Genomic DNA, 19,530 nt, shown 5'->3' with positions numbered 1-19,530 from the left:
ACTAAAAAGTTCTGTGGGAATGGTAAAATTTTCATAGCTTTACCTATTTTGCCACAATATTTTGCATATAAATAAGTAAATAATTACTTAAATCAACCATTCAATTTCATGCTAAATAAATAAAGGAAACGTTTTTCCTTATCACTCTCTCAACAAAATCAGAAATACTTTCTAAAGTACACGTTCTCGAAATGAAAATTTTTTCTTAAATTCAATATTTTTAGCAAGGTAATTTTTTTGCGAAGTGTGTGTTTGCCCCACCAGCAAGTGGGTGACGGTGCGGACTCACCTGAACCAGGGCCGTGAGATAGCTCTGCGGTATATGCAGTCCCGACAGCCACATGACCAGGGGCTCGCCAGAGAGCGTCCAGTATTTGTATTGCACGGCCCGGAGCTGGACAAACGTTGGATGGAAAGCCTGATTAGTGGACACGAACTCACCTTGATTGATTTTGTGCTGAGCTGATTAATGAGCAGTAAGCAGCGAGCAGCGCCTGCGAAAGGATTCGCTAGTAGTAGTAGACGACTCACCCGCAAATGCTCCAGCCAGCTGGCCAATTGTTTGCATGTCGCCGGCGCCAACTTGCTCCACGCGGCTGGCAGGAGGCCATTGAACAGCGAGTTGGCAATGTTGTCCAGCACATTGTCCATGCCGATTTCGCCGGCGATGGCCTGCGGAGAGTATGCAATTAAATTAAAAGGCACAATGGCAATGGTACATGTGTGGGCGTGGCCGTGGGCATCAAGAGAGTGCAGCACAACCAAGACAAAGCACCCAGTTCATTTGCATTTGTAAATTTATTTTGGCAACAAAATGCAGCCGCCTTGGAGATCTCCTCCATCGCCCACATTCAAATTTGGACATCGTTTGCTTGGTCGCCAGCCAAGTTGGCAAATGCATAAACAAATGCGAAATGCAAAACAAGGCTGAAGGATTTATGTGCGGCCTCTATTGACAGCCCATATACGAGCGTAAAATCCCTATGCAATATAATATATACATATATATATTGGGTTACCTTGCGGAGCAGCTCCAGCGACTTCTTGATCCGCACGACCAGTAGATTAAAGCGGTCCAGCTCCTGGAGAAGAACCACCCCAGTGGGTGACAGGCTCATCTGGATCTGTTTACGAATGCGCCATGTCTCGAATGCGGGCGGTAGTTTTTTCAGGATCCCAGCTGCCACAGAGTCGATGAAGTCATCGCGGCTGATTCCTCCAGTTCCCTCACCTGGATGCACCAAAAAAAAAAACCGAAAAGGAGGAGCATGAGTTAGGACTGTGGTTGTGGCAGGTGTCAGGACAAAGGCAAGGAAAATGCCGCAGTAATATATGCACAGCCTGTGGTTTTTCCACTTGCCATTCTTTTTTCGTAATCTCACTCCCTTTATATCTGTTGATTTTATTAATTTTCCCCTTTATCTGGCACCCTAAAGAGAATTTTTTCCGTCCCTGCTTTATTTATTGTTAAAGTGTCAATTAGCAAATACTAAAGCTCATGAATATGCAAATTTTCGGCATTTTACAGAGAGGTACTCGAAGTGATGGCGAGCATATTGGTGATAGGGAGGCATGAACAATTTTTTTTTACAATTTTTATCTATTAGCTAACTATAAAAAAAATCAAAGTTATGTAAGATCCTTGTCATGCAATGTATATGCTGGGAAAAAAATCATTGGCATAAAACTTATTAAACATTTTAAATTTGGTTAAAATGCCATTTTGTTTTTAAATCTCTACTTACTTAAAACAAAAGAATTCGCAACAATTATTTGTAGGTATTTTGAATTGAGCTTAAGAATTCGCGTTAAATATTTTAAGTTAATTTCAAATGTGTAATTTTCTAAGAGTAACGTTCCTATTTAAATTCGTTGGTGGTATTTTAAATATTTCCTGCAGCTGCATTTTTTCACCGATCGTATCTTGATGCACATCTCCATGAATTGAAATAAAATGGTTAAACTCGATTTTTAATCAGTGGAAATATTTGCTCTTATTATTTTTATTTACACTAAATGGCTGGGTAAATGGGTGGTAGTGGTTTTTGTTTACGCTGAATACTTTACCAGGATTGACTTCGGTTGGTGTCCACTTGGTCACTTCGTGTGTGCGAATATATTTAAAAAAGTATTCCAAATTGTATATACAATTATTTACAAGGCCACATATATATAAATATGCATGATTGTGAGTGGGTGGGTGGATAGGTGTGCAAAGTGGGATGTTGGGAGTTGGGGGCGTGGCATGCGAAGTGCACTCTGATGGCGGTTTTAACACGTTTAAACCCGTAACGCAAAATTATCGACTTTTGTGTGCCGTTTTCACCATTTTTTGGTACTTCTGATGGCGGTAGATGCGGTGAGGTTTGAACTCGATTCGCTGCGATTTGCGGCAATGCGATGAAAGTGACTGAATTGAATGCCGATGGGAATGTGTACGTGTTTGTGTAATATACGTAATTTGCCCTCCAATCTGACCCGACCCATGTGGGCCACGCTGTGCGGTTCTATTTTAATTTTTAATGTGTGCATTGCTGTTGTGCGCCGGCAATAATGGCGCATGCAATAAAGTTAATTGCAAAACCGCAACTAATTAATTAAATTAAATTAAAAATTCAGCATGCCAAAAATATACAACATTGCTAGCCGAGCCACGAGTATGGGAATGAAAATCAACAAGATAAAATGTAATAAACGGCTGACAATTGGCACACGTTGCATGCAAATTGAACCATTTACCAGGCCGCCGCTCGCCATATCTATATAACATTATTATCATTACGTTTTTTTTTTTGTTTTTGAGATTTCGATTTCGATTCCGTTTCAAATTATCAACGGCTAGCCGGCGAACGAACGTGTGATAACCAGGGTGAAATGTGGAATATCTCTGGAGCAGATTGGTGGTTTAAAATTGGATGGCCACTTACCAGTCTGCGGCTGCAGCTCAATCAAACTGTTCCAAATGTTGCGGGCCGCCATTGTGTAATAACCGATTTCCGCGTTCGGATGCAAACCAAATACATCCGGCTTGTTGACCAGCGGCAGTTTATCGATGTGCGCTGTGTTATCAATGCACATTACATATGTAAATAGCCCGGGGTAACTACTACCCACCTATATAGTCCTCCTTCAGTATGGTGTCCTCTTCGGGCAGGCAGTAGTCCACATTTTCGTCCTCGTAGAAGTGAAACACTTTGAACTCATCGAACAGGAAGTCGCCCATATACTCGTTCATGTAGCAGTTGGTGATGCGCCGGTCGAAATCATCGATGACCCGTCCCCCATACATCACCTCCCCAATTAGGTACTTCAAACTGTTCCACGGTATCTTCCCAGTGCCGCAGCGCGTTAGATATGTCCGCAGGATCTCGGTGCACACCTCGAAATCGGTATCGTTGAAATCGTATGCTATATTCCAGCCCAATTTGTCGTACTTGCGACGCTCCTGCGGATGGGTAAAAGTAAAAGGTTACACAAATTAATCGAAGTGCCTCCAACTGGACGATCAATATCAATTTGCTGCAACTGCTGTTGCTGCTGCTACTTTTGCTATTGCTGCTGCTGCTAATGCTGCTGCTCCATCAATTGTGCAACTCTGTGCTCTGAAAAGCTTTCAGCTGCTAGAAATTAAGAGATTAATAAATAAACAACTCCACACACACACTCGACCAGCTGGGTTCCCACTGTAAATAGCGATATCTATGGCTTCCTGACGATGTTTAACTTACTTGGACGACGGCGTGGAAGAAGGCCAGCACATAGACCAGCGGTCGGAAGGCCACATGGGAGCAGCTCTCGAGCCGCTCCTGCCGCACTTTGAAGTACGTGGAGCGCAGATTCAACTTCAGGCCATTGGGTGGCTCGGTGACCACTGCGGAAGAAATAATACAATTTGTCTGAATACTCAGTTAAATATATTATATTTAATTTAAAATTAAAAAAAATACTTGTAAATAAAATTCCGTTTTGGCCATATGCGAATAGTTCTTTTTTATTATGTTTTTGTTTTATATTTCTAGGAGTTTTTTCTTCCCATTTAAGTTTAAAAATCAAAGTTTAGGGCAATGCGATTATCTAACTATATAATTTGGATTTTTAGATTTCGGATGATCCAGCACCGCAAATTAAAATGAAAATGATATAGCTGCTTCATCAAAAAATAATTCACAAAAATTTGCCTTTTTAACATGATTTAACTCATAATACATATAAAGTAATATACATTTATGAAGATTCTGTCGTTTGTTTTGTTCAAATTGTATGCATAGTGCAGTGAAGTAGTTGCAAGCGGACGACTCACCCTTTAGAGACTTCTGAAGAATACCAATGGGAAAAGTGGGCGTTGGATCTGTGGTTAACCACAGTCTAAAGTCTGGGTGCGGATTCTCGATGCGGTCCAGATACTTTTCCAGCTCTCGAACGAATCTGATGAGCAGGTGTCCATTCTGTAGCATCAGCCACATGCCCTGTTTCACAGCTCCATCCAGCAAACGGAGGGCGGCCTTTTCCTGACCCTGTCCCAGCGAAATGTGACAGAAATTGGACATGCCCACAATGGTGTCTGCCAGTTTGATCAGATCGTTTGTGGGATCCGAACCGGCACTCAGAATAAAACAGACGGGAATCGTGCTGGAAGTCTGCTCGAAAATGGCCGTAAAGCTCACCACCGGCGGCATAATATAGAACTCATCCATCGTTTCGACAATATATTGATTTATGCTCCGGAAGATGCGATCCACGCGGAAGCAGCGTAGGAACATTAATTTCTGTGGGCTTAAGACATTTTAATACCATGCAAAATGACAACGAGCCGACGACAGCTCGTCATCCGTCCTCCATAGTTGGCCAGTAGCTGCTCCATTGTTGCTATTGCCTTTGGCTGTGCGGTTTCCAGCACAACTCAAGTGCAAATTGGGCTCGCTTCGCTTGGCGCTGGTTTCAAGTGCGACTGCGGGCGCAAATTGCCGCTCATCTAATGGTTTGGAAAATTGATAAAATATGGTAATGCACACAGGCAGTGGCACTGAGAAACATCCATACATAGAGATACTGCCAGCATGCTGGCTGACAAAAACAGGCTGCTAATAACTTGAGAGGAAAATGTGCACCAAAGTTGCAGGACGTAGCAAAAGTCGAGTAAAACTAAACGCCACCATTTTGGGTAGGATATAGGGTATGGGTTATGGGGTTTGTGCCTGGCTTGTACATAATAATCCACTAGAAGCGAGCATAAAGTACGAAATCCAATAACGCTCAATGGCAAACGGGCCAAAACCAACAGGCTACAGCAACAGCAACGGCAATGGCAATGCCAATGATGGAGGAGCATCTGAAGCTTGAGTTGGAGGAGCAGCTCCTGGCCAGGACCACTCGAAGCTGAAAGCATGCAAAGCGAGTGGGTGAATACTATATACTTGCCTGGAATGCATTGCATTTGATGTTGTAGTCGCCCGGACATGCCACCTCCTCAGGATTCTCCAAGTCGAACCACTGAGCGAAGGCAGGGCAACAGGACACAGGACACAGGACGAAGGACCAAGGACGAGTATCCAGCATCCAGCATCCAGAATCCATAGCATCCAGTTCATGGGCATTCGGATGACGATGGCGATGGCGATAAGTGCAGGCAAAATGAGCGTCGGCAACGGAACGGAAGTCAGTGAATGCCACATGCCAGTCAGAATCAGAATCAACAGCAGCAGCAGAAGCAGAAGCAAAAGCAGTTTCGTTCCCATCGACCATCCAGAGTCCAAGTTGTTGGTTTTTGGGTTGTTTGGTTGTTGGTGGGTTGATGGGTTGGTGGTTGTTTATTATTGTTGTTGTGCATTTTATAGCACCGTCCACAGAGCAGCAATTTGATAACGGCATCGCAGTTGACGTCGACGTTGAAGATGATGCACCCAAGCGAGCAAGCGGGAAAATCGGAAAAGAAAATACAAAAAAAAAAATATATGGAAAACATTAACATTTAACAACGTATACGGTTGAACCCCCATTGGGGTTCACAAAACTGAGCTTTTTTGGGCTATTAAATAACATTTAAAGGGAGGATTAAAGCTTAAGCTATTCTTAGCCTTTACATCTTTACTATAGGCTCTTAGTAATTTCTTCTATTTAAAATATATCAAACTTAAAATTATAGTCGGAAAAGAAAATACAAAAAAACATTTACAAAAATGAACATTTTACAGCCTATGTGGTTAAACTTCCATTGGGGTTAGATAGATATATATATATTGAGGAGCTATACTAAAATAAAATGTAGCCCAAAAAATGGCTATTAAATAACGTTTAAGCAATCCTTTAAAAGATCAAATAAGGATTTTGCCATTCCAGCTATTACAACTTAATTATTAGTAATTTCTTGCAATTTAATTAAAGGTTAAATGACACTAAAAAGTTAAACCAAATCTTTAGATTCCAAAAATACCCTAAAGAAAGACTACTATAACTACTATTTCGAACTTACCTCCTTCCACTCGGTCAGGTAGCGAGCAAAGTGGTCTGGCAGGGTGCCAAAAGTGTCCGGGAAGTCGAAGGACAACTTGAGCACATCCTCCCAGCTCTTCTCGCTGAGCCACTTGCAGGGATTGGAGCGTTCGCTCTTGGTCAGCGCGATGCTGCCCTTGATGAAGAAGTCCAGCTCCGATTGCAGCAAAATGCCATCCCGCTGGGCCAGTTTGGTGGCAATTTGGAAGGAGAAGAGCAGCTTGTGCCGCTCAAAGATGCCCGTGCAGCCGTAGCAGTAGACATTCTCGGTGAGGGTCTTAATAATGTTATTTAGCCGCTTGTTGAGACTGGCATCGGGTACAGCTTTGCGCAGGGAGTAGACAAACACATCCAAATAGGCAGCCAATGCATACTGGTACATGCTATTCACGGTGGCCATGTCCGAGAGGGCAAAGAAGAGTACCGCTCCGCGTTTGGCGGCCGGTCGGTATCCATTTCTTAGCACTTCAATATCAGCCGCTGTGTCAGCTGCCAGCTTCAGTTGCTCCATGACCACACCTGCCTTGGTCTTCGTATTCTCCAGCGTCTCAATGAGTTCCACATTGTCCAACATGTTGCCCGTCGAAGTGGACAGCTCTCGGAGTAGTGAATCCTCCAGCTGCTGCAACAGCTGCTTATTCTCACTGGTCTGTTCAATCAAGGACTCCCGCTGGGCCTCCAAATCCGGTCGCTCCGTGCCCACCACCACGCTCAGCAACTGATCCTCCAGACCCGTTTGCGTCACCGTATAGTTAATAACCAAGGCCTTGGCGTACACAGCCGGGTCGAACTTGGGATTGGAGAACTTGGTTGTCAGGTAGACGCGAAAGCCGGGATCCCAGTCCACCTCTTTGTCGCCCAGCATGACAAATTTCCGCCCACCCTGAATCCGAATGTTCTTCTGAAGGATGTCATCGATGACCGGATCTATATAGTCATCCACATCCTCGAAGAGCACAGGCACACCATACATAATGGCCATCTCCAGTTGCTTGAGGAAATCAAAGTCGCTGAAGGACAGCACTTTGAGGTTGTTGCGGAACTCTCTTTTGCGGATCCATTGCAAAGCCTGCAGCTGGGGATCGATGCACAGGGGAAAGCGCGAGGCACGCATGGTGAGAATGCCGTTCTGAATGGACAGCTCATCGGGCGGCAGACCCTCGTTGCTCCACTGCGATATCTCCACATCGGTGGTCAGATAGCCATCGATCTTGAAGGGCAACTGAATGGGTATGCCCAGAGCCACAATGTCCTCCAGCCAGTCGTCGAAGATCATTGCCTTGCGGAACTCCCAAGTGAAGGCACCCGTGTAGGCCAAAAACGAGGCACTGATGAGGCAAACGCCCACGCTGTCGATCAACTGTTGGCCCAGACTGGCCATCTCCTTGCTCCAGCGGATCAACTCGGAGGTCAAGCCACTGATCAGCTTGTCGGAGGCGATCAGACGCCGCTCCGCCTGCTGCATCATTTCGGTGAGGGCACGCATCTGCTTCATCGACGTGGCATAGTTCTCGTTCAACTGGTTCAGTTTCTCCTCCAGCTTCTGGATTTCGGAGTTCAAGTGATTGAGCAGCTTGATCTGCACATCCTGCTCTTCCACCAGAAAGTCTAGGCGTTCCTTCTTGGGCTTCACCTCCTTGTACACATCGAAGAAGCCCAGCACCGCTCGAACGAATCTAAGAAGACCCGCTCCGGCCACCGATATTTTGGCCATGTCTTCCAGGTTGCCAGTCTTCATGTGCTGTCGGCACTGGGTTATCTGCTTCTGGGTCAACGCCTCACAGTCCATCTCCATCAAGCTCTTCAGGAAGTTCACATCGCTCATCATGCCCTTGGCACTCTTCCAGTTGATCTCCTTGTAGCCCTTCAAAATGGCCACACATTCGCAGACCACCTGCACGGCAGCGGGGGGCGTGGCAAAGGATCGGATCTCGGTGATCTGTGCCTTTTCCAGTTGGGACAGTGCCAATCGGGCCTCCTCCAGGGCAGGCATTGCCTCCGCCAGGATCTCCTCGGCCTCGTCCTTTTCGATGGCAATCTGTTTGCCCTTGATCTCCACCTCAACGGACTTTTCCGATGCCTCGGCCTTCTTCACGTTGGCCTTTTGGGTGGACGACTCAATGGTGACCAGCATGGCCTCACACTCCTCCGAGGCCACAGCCACGTTTTTCTTCTGCTCCGTGACAATAATCCGGAGTTCGTCGATTTGCACGGATGCCTCTTCGATCTTTTTGATGCCCTCGCCGAGTCGCGAACGCTGCTGGGTGATAAACTTGGCCTTCTCCTCTGTAAAAGGTTTAAGTTAATTTATAATTTAAAATTGATTATTAATATCTGTATTATTAAATGTTATATAATACTTAAAACTAAAACCTTAATGTGGCATTTTATATGCACAGGAATTAGATTAATATATAACATTAAATGGATAATTTTTTTTTGTATTATTTAATGCTATCTTATACCGAAAACTACAATCTAATAGTGCACTCGGTGTGACCAACGTTTAATCTAATTATTATATCCTGAGATCTTCTTCTGATATTGGTTTTAGGTAGAAGTGGTGTGGGTTCTAGTTTATACTAGGAAGATAATGTTTCAAGGACTTCTTTGAGTTGATTTCTTAAATATTGTTTTAGCTCGTGGGTAATATCTTTAATCTGATTACTTATTTCACATACCCAAAAGTCCCATATAGGTGTTTATATAATCCAGATAGTGTTTCGGCGTCACAAAGTTGTTTCGCCTCAGTTTGGCCAGATAGTCCTTGGAGTATTGTTGTATGGTCGTATGGACATGAACCACATGCTCGACGATGGCTTCTCGATGAGCGGCCGGAATCAGGCGGTGCTCGGTCAGGAAGAGCTTGGCCACCGCATACAGCGCCTGTCGGGGCCACGGGAACACCCAGTCGATGTAGGTGCTACCGATGAGACCCGGGAAGTTGCGGCACCGATTGCGCAGTGCATCACCAGCCGGAGACATGCAGAGGACCACATGCAGGTTTTCAGCACAGGTGCGCAGGAAGTAGCCCCAAACTGCATCTCTGTGGGAGAGAAAATTGCGAAATGGTTCAACAGTATTGTAAGACAAATAATCTTTTAACTTGGAAGTTAACAGTATTTTAAAGTTACTTAAAATTGATAAGATAAGCGCATTGAAAAAAAATTAGACTGACAATTGGAAATGATATTTTATATTGGTGATTAAAATAACTTAAATTTGACGGGTAATTAATATATTATATACGAAAGTAGCTGGTAATGGTAAGATTTTTTTTTAAGTGAAAATTAAACACATGGCATATTTTTAAAAATCTTTCGATTAAAGACTATTTTATGGTGTTATTTTGCAAAGTCAAATGCTATATTCCGTTTCGTATGATTCAGTTCACTCCAATTTTGGTTACCGCAAAACAAAATCGGATCATTACTTTTTAAAATCATTATTTTATGCTTTTTAACAAAGCCATAACTAAAACGTACTTAACATCTTTGCTTTTAAATTACTATATTGAGTACTTAAAAACATTGTAGTATTTTTTAATAAACAAAGTCTGGGAAAATATCATATTTTTCCCCCTGCATCTTTCTCTTTCCACTTACTTGGAGGCGGAAACTCCATCCTCTTCTGCAAACTTGCGAACTTGGTTGACAATACCATCCTTATCTTCGTCGGGGAACAGGGCTGGCACTTGACCCACCGTCAGGATGTTGTTGATCAACTCCAGGAAACCCTCTTCAGCTACCTGTAAGCTAACTGATTTAAGTTTGTGTTCCTATAAATACAACAAGGATACCCCACCTGTGCTCCCGTGAACAAGAAGACGACTTTCTTACGCTTCACACCCGCTATGGTGTAGAGAGCCTTGAGGTCCTCGCGAAAGGCGGCCTCGTTGTAGCCACGTGAGATGGTGATCTCGAAGACATCGCATTCGGCGGCAAAGGAGGCCAGGCGGGTGATGCACTTCTTGCCACTGCCGCCGACTCCAATGAGCAGCACATGACCGCGATTCATGCGCAACGTGCGATGGACGCGGGTCAGATGCTCCAGGCAGTCCTCGAACAGGACCAAAGTCATCTTCTGCTTTCGCTCGCAGTACTCTTCCAGGATCTCGGTGAACAGGGAGTAGACGGAGTTGTAGTCCAGCAAATCCTCGTACAGACGAGCCTCCGATTCGTTGGTGAAGTTGCGGAAGTCGCCGAAGAGCAGTGGATCCCGCAGCACGTAGTCCTTCAGCGAGAGTATCACCTGGGGCGCCTCCTCACCCTCCTCCTCCTCCTCGCCCTCCTCCTCTCCGCCGTCGAAGTCCGCCTTGGATGGCTCGTAGAGAAGGCGAGCCCGAGCCTCTGCCTCCGCCGCCTCTGCATCAATGAACCCATGCTCCTCCTCGAAGGAAGGCGGAAAACGATCGGCCACCTCCGAGGCCAGATTACGGCGTACGTTTGCAATGTCCTAGAATTTGGGAATACAGTAAGTGAGTAATTCGGTTATTTATTTCCGCACAATATATTTTTTAATGTGTCGCTTGATTTGCCAAATTATTATTAATTATTATACTAAATGACATTAACTAATTTAAAGATAATATTTTTTTATATGTAATTTTATTTGAAAAATATTTTGCTATAATTACCACATTGATAATGAATTCTGAAGTATCTTTTATAAGGACGTTAAGCTTTTCCTTTTCCTTGATACGATTATTTACTTTAAGTGAAATGCAATTGTTATACAATTGTCTCATAAAGAAGTCTTAATTTGTTTTTAATCAAATAAACAATTTATTTATATTTTGACGCCATAAGAACTGGCTTAGGTCTCAATATACTTACGTTATCCGCGATGAGGCGATCGCAGATGATCCTGGTGTACTCATTGCGCCACACCCTGATCAAGTCCCTCAGGTTCTTGAAACAAGTGGGTTCGATGAGCAGCAATCCCGCAAAGATGCGCGACAGATCCTTCAGATTGAAGATGTAATGGAATTTGGAGGGAGTAGGGGGCAGGTCCACAATCACCATCTGGGGGTCAGGAAGCAATTAGCATTAGCATAAGCAGAACAGGCCAGACCAGGCCAGACAATGGGGTGCCCCATTTGGGTTTCCCCCTCCCCGGTTGCAAACGTAAACGTTGCAGAGGCGACCACGCCACACAAATCAATTTTATCTCGACTAGCAATATGCGTTCAGCAAGGGACGCAGCAAGGACCTACTTCCCACACTGGGGGACATTGCCAAGTTGCTGAATTTACAGCCATTATCGAGTTGCAGCCGCCGCAGAAGCAGCGCACTGCTGAGAAACGGCCATTCTATTCAAATAATTCATTTCACTCCATTTCGTGGGGCATTAATATCCTCTGGCCTGAGTGTGTAAAGAAGACATACGAACTAGGAGCTTGGATGGTGGACTTTGTTGGACGAAGGGCCATAGGATATATAAGGCAGGTGTGAGTAAATCATTTTTCCACCCCTTTCTGCTTGTGGGAATTGCGGCGACAAATGCATTTTTATCTGTACGCAATGAAATGCGATAATATTTTAGTGTCAACAATTGTTAAAAGCACCATAAACTAATGCCACAGCCCACGGGAGCTGCAAAAAGAGCCATCTCTCTTTGCAGTTCAATACTTGAACATAATCAAATTTCGCTCCGGCCAAGATATTCCGGCCGAGATAGGCAACGAGCAGATACAGATACATCCGTAAGAGGAGGAGAAGGAGAAGGAGGCCCAGATACAGTCAACTAGGCAGCCGTCGAGGAGGGTGACCATTGTGAGGGCAAAGTGGAGTGGCTTTTGGAGCGCCAGCGGTAGAGTGCTGGAGTGCTGCAAAAGTACGGGTGGTTCGTTTCGGTCTGGTCTACGGCTGCACTCGAAAAACCAATGGAGCAGCTATAGCTGTATTCGTATTCGAGATTGAGAACAAGGACCACGGAGAGGAAAGGACAAACGCCCGACGTCGTAGTGCATTACAGACCATTGAATAATTTCCATTTCCATTGTACAGCGAGACGGGATGTTAGGGCGTGGGGTTCGGAATGAGGGCGGGGCGGGACAGCAAAGCAGATTATGAAAAATTGTCGTTATTTGCATATGTAAATCGAATTTCATAAAATTTGTGAGAGGCCTTAAAGCATTATGCAGGAATTGATTTCTTCTACTGAATTTACCCTGAATGCAGTCAAGGTGTTCTTCGATATGGAAATAAATTCAAGCAAAGCCAGATAAATATATGCAATTGAGCACACGCCTATATGTTAACGACTTATGCAAAATGTCAAAAACATTTGCTTTCTAATCGATTTTCTTAAGGTAAGAGAATGTTAAATTCTCTTGGTCAATAAATATGTAGTTACAAAATTAGCATAATTTTACTTAAATTCGGAATGTATGTCAGCGTTAGACCTAACTGAATTTCCCAAAATGCAATCACGCAATAATATTAAAACTAAAAACAATATGTAAAATATTTTGGTTGAATCGATGGAAAATTACATTATGTTTGATTTGGAATATTTTTATCTTGTTTAAGACCTAAAAAAAATATTTTATACATGATAACAGTTGTTCAATTCTTCAGTACCAAGTTTTTCAAATATTTTAAAAGATTGAAACTTTTTCCTATACAAAACACCTTGCAACATTATAAATTCTATACTTAAATGGAATTACTCATATTGAATTTTAAATAAAATACTGCTATTATAATTCTCTTTATTTCTTCGAGAAATAAACTCTTGATTTTCTGTGAAACATTTACATACTTCAAATCATATTGTCTATAAGCAAATACTGGAACTAAGCATATGGCTAATTCACTTGAAAAGAGAATGATAGTTGTAAACATTATAGTACTTGTACTTAAATGTGATACAAGTTTGCAAATGACTTGTTTATAGTTTTATAATACTTTAGAACTAAATCGCAATTATGATTTCAGTGACACAACTTCGACTAAACAATTCACATACCTTAAAAAGCTTCAGTGTCATATGGACAATCATGTCGGCAATGAGCATGTATTGGTCCTGGAACTTAACGAATCGCATGTGTCCCTTGAATATGGAGGAGTAGATCTGGATGAGGGACTCGTCGTTGGGGAACACGATGTTGTAGGTGGAGAACATGCTGATGAACCGCGGATCCACCTCGTTTCGCCCGCCACCTGCTGTGCCCATGGCTGCGTAGAAGGTGAGGTCCTTAAACTTCTTCCAGTTGAGATCCTTGTCGCGGTCGTACATTCCGCCGCGTTCGAAGAACAGCTTTAGCAGAGCGATTGGCTGCTGAGTGCCATATCTGTGGGGGTTGGGAGCCAAAGAGACACAGGGTTCATCACTCTATCCGATTGCCTTAACGACGACGGTGCCAACTCACTCATCCACCTGCGGCATGTTCATGTCATCAATAAAGCAGGCAATTCTCTTGCCCATCGGTGGCCCGTACGTATCCTTGGTGCGTTTCTCCACGGCCGCCTCCAGGGTGTGCTGCACATCCAGCGACGAGGTTCTCGATGAAAAATTAATATTGAGTATGACCTGAAAGGGATGCGAGAAGCAGAAAGGGTCGCCATGTTAGCAGGGAACGCGACATTTGTCAGAGGGATTTTTCAATTACGTTGACACTCGGATTGAGATTGCGCAAATATTGCATGATGGTGGCCGTCTTTGAAGTTCCCGCCTCGCCCACCAGCAAAACGGGTCGTTTGATCTGTGTGAACGGAATAGGGGCAAACATTAATAAGGCATTACATTATGTGCGGTAAACAGGAGTAATCACCTCGCTCATCAGGCTGAGTGTGCGGTTGGTCCGCGTGTTATCCACCGTGGGCACCAGGATTTCGCTGAACTTCACCAGCGGGTCGTGTGTGTAGGGCAACACCACCCATTCCCAGGCCTTCCACACATTCTCCTTGACATCCCAGAAGTAGTCGTACAGTGTGGGCTTGCACTGCGGAAACTGTCCACCGGAGGCGGGATTCTCGGGGGTGTCCTGCACCAGCGGAAAGCCGGAAATGCGCTTCATATACTCATCGAAAACGATCTGATGCTTCTCCACCAAACAGGCGCCCATTGAGCCGTACACGGCCTGCAGGAAACAGCACTCCAGGCTATCCGTATTGTACGTCTGCAGCACTGGCTCATCATAGTTCTTGCTATCCATCACATAGTTGGGCAGCAGGGCATCGTAGAGGTTGCAGAACTGAGTGACCATATTGAGGTCCGTCTGCATGATGACCAGCTTCAGGGGATTACCCTGAGTGGTGCCATCCAAGCCCTCTAGAATAAAAGCTATGGACTGTGTGATGATCTTCTCGAAGAAGTCGTTGAGCAGCTCTCGCTGGGCCTCCGGACGCGTGAAAACCCATCGCTGCCAGTACGGACTGTAACGCAAATTCTTGGGATCCACGTAAACCATTCCCGCCCGGGAAACGGTAGCGGGCGAGGCATAGTTCAAATTGCCCACCTCGAAGAGCAGGGCACAGTAGTTCTCCAGACGGATGCGCTCACCATTCGCCAGCGTCAGCAGCTTGTTATCATCCATCACCGAGTTCATGTTCTCGATCCACAGGGCATCCACATCTCCATCGAAGCAGGCGTAGCGTCGCTCCTGTCGGCAAAATGGGTTATTGGGTTGGGTTGGATTGGAATGGATTCGGTTGCATTAGCCTAAGTGCGTTATACAACGCCTGACACCGGAGTTCCTGCTGACACAGCGCCCCAGTTGGATTACCACCCCCAAATGATTACTCTGCAAAGTCGAATAAATGGGCTTGGATGCGGAAGTCAGCGTAGATTCACTCAATAAAAAATAGACCGAAACCGACAGGTACTTTTTTCTAAGTTTGCTTTACAAGCTTACTTTACACAAGAGTGCGATAAGTTAAACTGAATATCTTTAAGCATGGATTTATTTTTAAAAACAAAAATAAACTTACATAGAAAGTAAACACTTAGCAATACCATATAAAATCGCGGCAAAATCAGCGTATAAATAAATAAAATAATTATAATAAATTTTTTTTTTTTAAGTTGGCAGAAACAGTCAAAATTTAAGTTTAACTTTGTATTTTTACCGCAAGTTTAAATATGAAGGATTCAAGAGCAATTATATTGATTGTAAGAACTAAATGGAAAATAATTAGGTTTCATTAACATGTTCACCCTTAGTACAAAGTATTTTTCCTATCATTGAATTTTTCCAGTTTTAATATTAAATATTCTTAACTAGCAATATCTTTCGAAACATGACATTTTCAAAGTAATATGTCAAGAATAGTTTATTAATGTATAAAACTTGCTGCAAATTAACTTGTTTGTATTGTTCTGAAGTATATTTATATTCTTTCCATTTTATAATTGTATTCTTTAAAATTCTTTAATTAGGTTTCATTAACATGTTCACCCTTAGTACAAAGTATTTTTCCTATCATTGAATTTTTCCAGTTTTAATATTAAATATTCTTAACTAGCAATATCTTTCGAAACATGACATTTTCAAAGTAATATGTCAAGAATAGTTTATTAATGTATAAAACTTGCTGCAAATTAACTTGTTTGTATTGTTCTGAAGTATATTTATATTCTTTCCATTTTATAATTGTATTCTTTAAAATTCTTTAAATGGCCTTTCCCCAAAAGTATATTCTGGTGGTTATGCAATCCTGGCTTATTACTGAATGAGCGCGATTTCCGCATGAATGGTGCAGCCCACCAGGCACATACATTTGCGTCTGAACCCGAAATGACATTGAGCATGGTCGGCGGATGCGGATTTGCTCATGCTGCACTTTAATTCCCGTGGGTACGGTGTCGACCTGCCAGGTGTTTGTTGCCTTGCCAGCCCCCTTCTTCCTAATCCCACCCAGAAACCCACCACAACCTCCAACACACTCACGTACCTCTCGCTCGATGGGCTTATTCATTTCACGGAATATATTTGAAAACAATCCATCAATCCAGTCCCTCGTTTCCATATCCAAAAAGCCGTACAATTCAACCACTGAGCAGGCCTGAAAAAACATGGTTCAATCATACTTGTTTAAAGTTTAATGCATGCACAATAATAATAGGAAGGTCGACCACATGGAAAAATATTTGGCTTCTTTCGTCCGAAGTTCGATTGCTTTGGAATGTATCAGTATCAGTGTTTTTTTTTACCTAATATTGCATCAACTAATTACAGTGCAAGCAATTGAACAATTTTACAAGCACTTAAAAACTCGGATTTGCCAAAGCAAAATGCGAAAGCACAGGGCGTGGTGCAATTTGAAGACTGGCAAAACGGGGGTCAAAGGACATGCACTAAAGGACCTGAAACTAAAAGTGCTCGCAGGGGGAGGCAATTTGTGCGCCTGCCTGGAATTAGGGGATGGCGTTTGGGGGTCCACTTACCTTGGGGTTAAGCACCAGGCACTTGGTGGGCAGGCCCATGTGGGTCTGCGCCTTGATCAGAGCATTTATGACAACAGTTTTCCCACCACCTGTTGGACCCACCAACATGGTCGAGTGCCGGGTCATCATGGTCTCGTACATTTGCACCACTTTGTCCTCCTGCCAGCGGGTTGGGGTTGGGGTTGTTGTTGGAGTTGTGGATGGTGCAAGGCGTTGCCATCGTTGGGATTTAGTTGTCATAAATGATGTGGCCCCAACGCAGAGGGCAGGGCATGTCCATGTCCAGCAGTTGTCCATTTCCGGCAGGAGGTGGCAACATTTTGTTTGATGAAAGTGGCCAGGGTTTTGCCAGCATGGAATGGAAGACAGAACAAGAAATGGAAAAATGTATTAGTGAAAATTGTCAGCAGTTGAAGAGAAGAGACAAGAAGAGATGAGAAGAGAGATGGAGGCAAAGTTTGAAATTGGCAGGGTCCAGGTTCCAGGTTTCAGGTTCCAGGGAAAAATGCTTTGTAACATTTCCTTCATTTGTGATTATGCGACATGGCGCAATTTACAAAGTGTCAAAGTGATGGTCGCCGGGAAAGAGTGACAGCCATGTCAACACGCCAGTGACGAGGCACAAGCATGCAGGACGGAAGATGGACGCACCTGATCGGGCAGCAGTATGTAGCCATCGTTGACCAGGACATGACGCACGGCGGCATTGAAGTCCGGATAGCCAATGCGCGGACAATCGATGCCGGGGAACAGGTCCTTGATGAGACCCAGAAACAGTGGCACATCCTCGAACACAAACTTGGGGAAGTTCATGTCCCTCAGCACTCGCATCAGGACCACAGCCTCTGGCAAATCCTCCGACTGGCGCTTCATCACACCAGCCATCCGCAGCACGGAGTTTAGGGATCTCAGACCCCAATCGTAGTGGCACTGTTTGGACAATTGGGCCTGCGCCAAGGAGTACAGTACGGTCATCTTCTTAGCCAGCACTTTGGCGGTGAGGAAGCCATCGGAGAAGAGGGAAATCAGGCAGATCAACTCCAGATCGGGCTTGATGCAGGTCACTGGTCGGAACAATGCCTTCACGGACTCGGGCAGCTCTGTGCGGCCAGCATAACCCGGATTCATGGTCACAAACACCCCGCATTTGGGATCCAGTTTGATTTCAACACCTTCAAACTGATAAAAACAATTATTAACAAGAAGAAACGATTTAGTCGAGTGCCCCGACCTTTAGATACCCATTACTCAGTAGATCAATTTGTTTAGGTGGCGCCATCTACAGAACGTATCCCGCTAATGGTTATTTCACTCTCTTTCGCTATCTCAAATGTAAAAAGTCCATGTGTGGAATATGCAGTGACGTCATAATTGAAACATTCATGATATCTTCAAAAATAATGGTTCGATTTGGAAAATTATTTTGTGTGTCGATGGATATTAACCGAATAAACATAAACCTCCCAATAACTGTCATCTACTATATCACAGAGTGACATGAGAAAGTTTCGCGATTAATGGGCGTTAAAGTAGGCGTGTATAAATTTTGAAATAACCTTTGCTTCCTAGAAATACTAGAATTAGCATGTTAAATCCCAAATCTCTAGCTTTTATAGTTTTAGAGATATCGTTGGACATACGGACATACTGACAGACGGATATGGCTAGATGTATACTTAATGGAATATACATATATAATTTAATGGGTCATAAACGCTTCCTTCTACCTGTTACATATTTTATCTCTACGAGTAACGGGTATAAAAGAAGTCAAAGGTTTTATTCGTATTTGTACATACCACAAACCGATCCAGTTTTCTAATTAAACCATTCCTGATGGTCTGCAACTGCGTGGATATCACACTGAGCACCGATATATCAATCCGGTTGAATTCATCGAAGCATCCCCAGGCACCACACTGAACCAGACCAGAGAGTATAGTGCCCACTGCCCTGTAGTCCATGCCCTCGCCGCAGTTGGTGACGACACAGAGCAGCCCCATGGCCTTGGCCAGATCCTTCACCGTCTCCGTTTTGCCCGTGCCAGCTGGTCCGGCCGGAGCTCCTCCCAGATTCATCAGCAGAGCTTGGGTGATGGTCAGGTAAATGCGATCCGTGAGGGGCGTGATGACTAGGCGACCATTCAGACCCATGTACTCGTAGCCAAAGTCGAAGCTGCCGGAGCACTGAAGTACATGCAGGTTGTCATAGAACTTGACCCAGTAGAAACGCAGCTGACTCTCCCAGCCAAATTCGCTGGCATCCAGGACATTGTCCCGCACAAAGTTGTCAATAATATCACGAGCATGGACATCCACGGTGCACTGGGCCTTAAACTTCAGACGATCGTTACGCGATAGATTGGATCGCACCTTGAGGACCAGCTCTTCGATTTGGTAGTTATTCTTGCCGAGGAAATCCTTCATGGCCCGCATGTTGCCGTGATTCTGGGCCTGGTCGAAGGCCTCCTCCACCTCGGCCGTCCACCAGACTTGACTCGCCGCCAGTCCAACCATTCCCTGGTAGTTCATTAGCCAGTCGGGCCTGCGGGCAGAGAGACAACAAAGGCGAAATCGAAAGTGCCCAATGACTGTCAATTTAATACAATTGGCCATAAATATGCCCGGCCATGCGCCCATGCTTGGCTTA

General features: G+C 44.2%; 1 protein-coding gene across 1 annotated transcript in view; it reads right to left on the bottom strand.

Annotated features, from left to right (window-relative positions):
- Positions 1–19,530, bottom strand: part of LOC108148911 (dynein heavy chain 10, axonemal) — a 40,347-nt gene that overhangs the window by 1,300 nt on the left and 19,517 nt on the right. Inside the window, exons 24-44 of the mRNA XM_017276227.2 lie at positions 18,681–19,425; positions 17,533–18,060; positions 16,882–17,040; positions 16,389–16,499; positions 14,267–15,097; positions 14,105–14,197; positions 13,865–14,025; positions 13,462–13,786; positions 11,325–11,513; positions 10,294–10,944; positions 10,095–10,237; positions 9,171–9,535; positions 6,470–8,775; positions 5,419–5,490; positions 4,301–4,766; positions 3,729–3,871; positions 3,115–3,445; positions 2,928–3,059; positions 1,020–1,231; positions 532–672; positions 290–394 (exon numbers count right to left, since the gene is read on the bottom strand). Of these exons, the coding sequence (XP_017131716.1) occupies positions 290–394; positions 532–672; positions 1,020–1,231; positions 2,928–3,059; positions 3,115–3,445; positions 3,729–3,871; positions 4,301–4,766; positions 5,419–5,490; positions 6,470–8,775; positions 9,171–9,535; positions 10,095–10,237; positions 10,294–10,944; positions 11,325–11,513; positions 13,462–13,786; positions 13,865–14,025; positions 14,105–14,197; positions 14,267–15,097; positions 16,389–16,499; positions 16,882–17,040; positions 17,533–18,060; positions 18,681–19,425 (8,209 nt within the window). The remainder of the gene's footprint in view (positions 1–289; positions 395–531; positions 673–1,019; positions 1,232–2,927; positions 3,060–3,114; positions 3,446–3,728; positions 3,872–4,300; positions 4,767–5,418; positions 5,491–6,469; positions 8,776–9,170; positions 9,536–10,094; positions 10,238–10,293; positions 10,945–11,324; positions 11,514–13,461; positions 13,787–13,864; positions 14,026–14,104; positions 14,198–14,266; positions 15,098–16,388; positions 16,500–16,881; positions 17,041–17,532; positions 18,061–18,680; positions 19,426–19,530) is intronic.

This window comes from Drosophila elegans, unplaced genomic scaffold (assembly GCF_018152505.1).
Source record: "Drosophila elegans isolate 14027-0461.03 unplaced genomic scaffold, ASM1815250v1 contig_476, whole genome shotgun sequence".
Classification (NCBI taxonomy): Eukaryota; Metazoa; Arthropoda; class Insecta; order Diptera; family Drosophilidae; genus Drosophila; species Drosophila elegans.
This window is presented reverse-complemented; position numbering and strand designations above follow the sequence as displayed.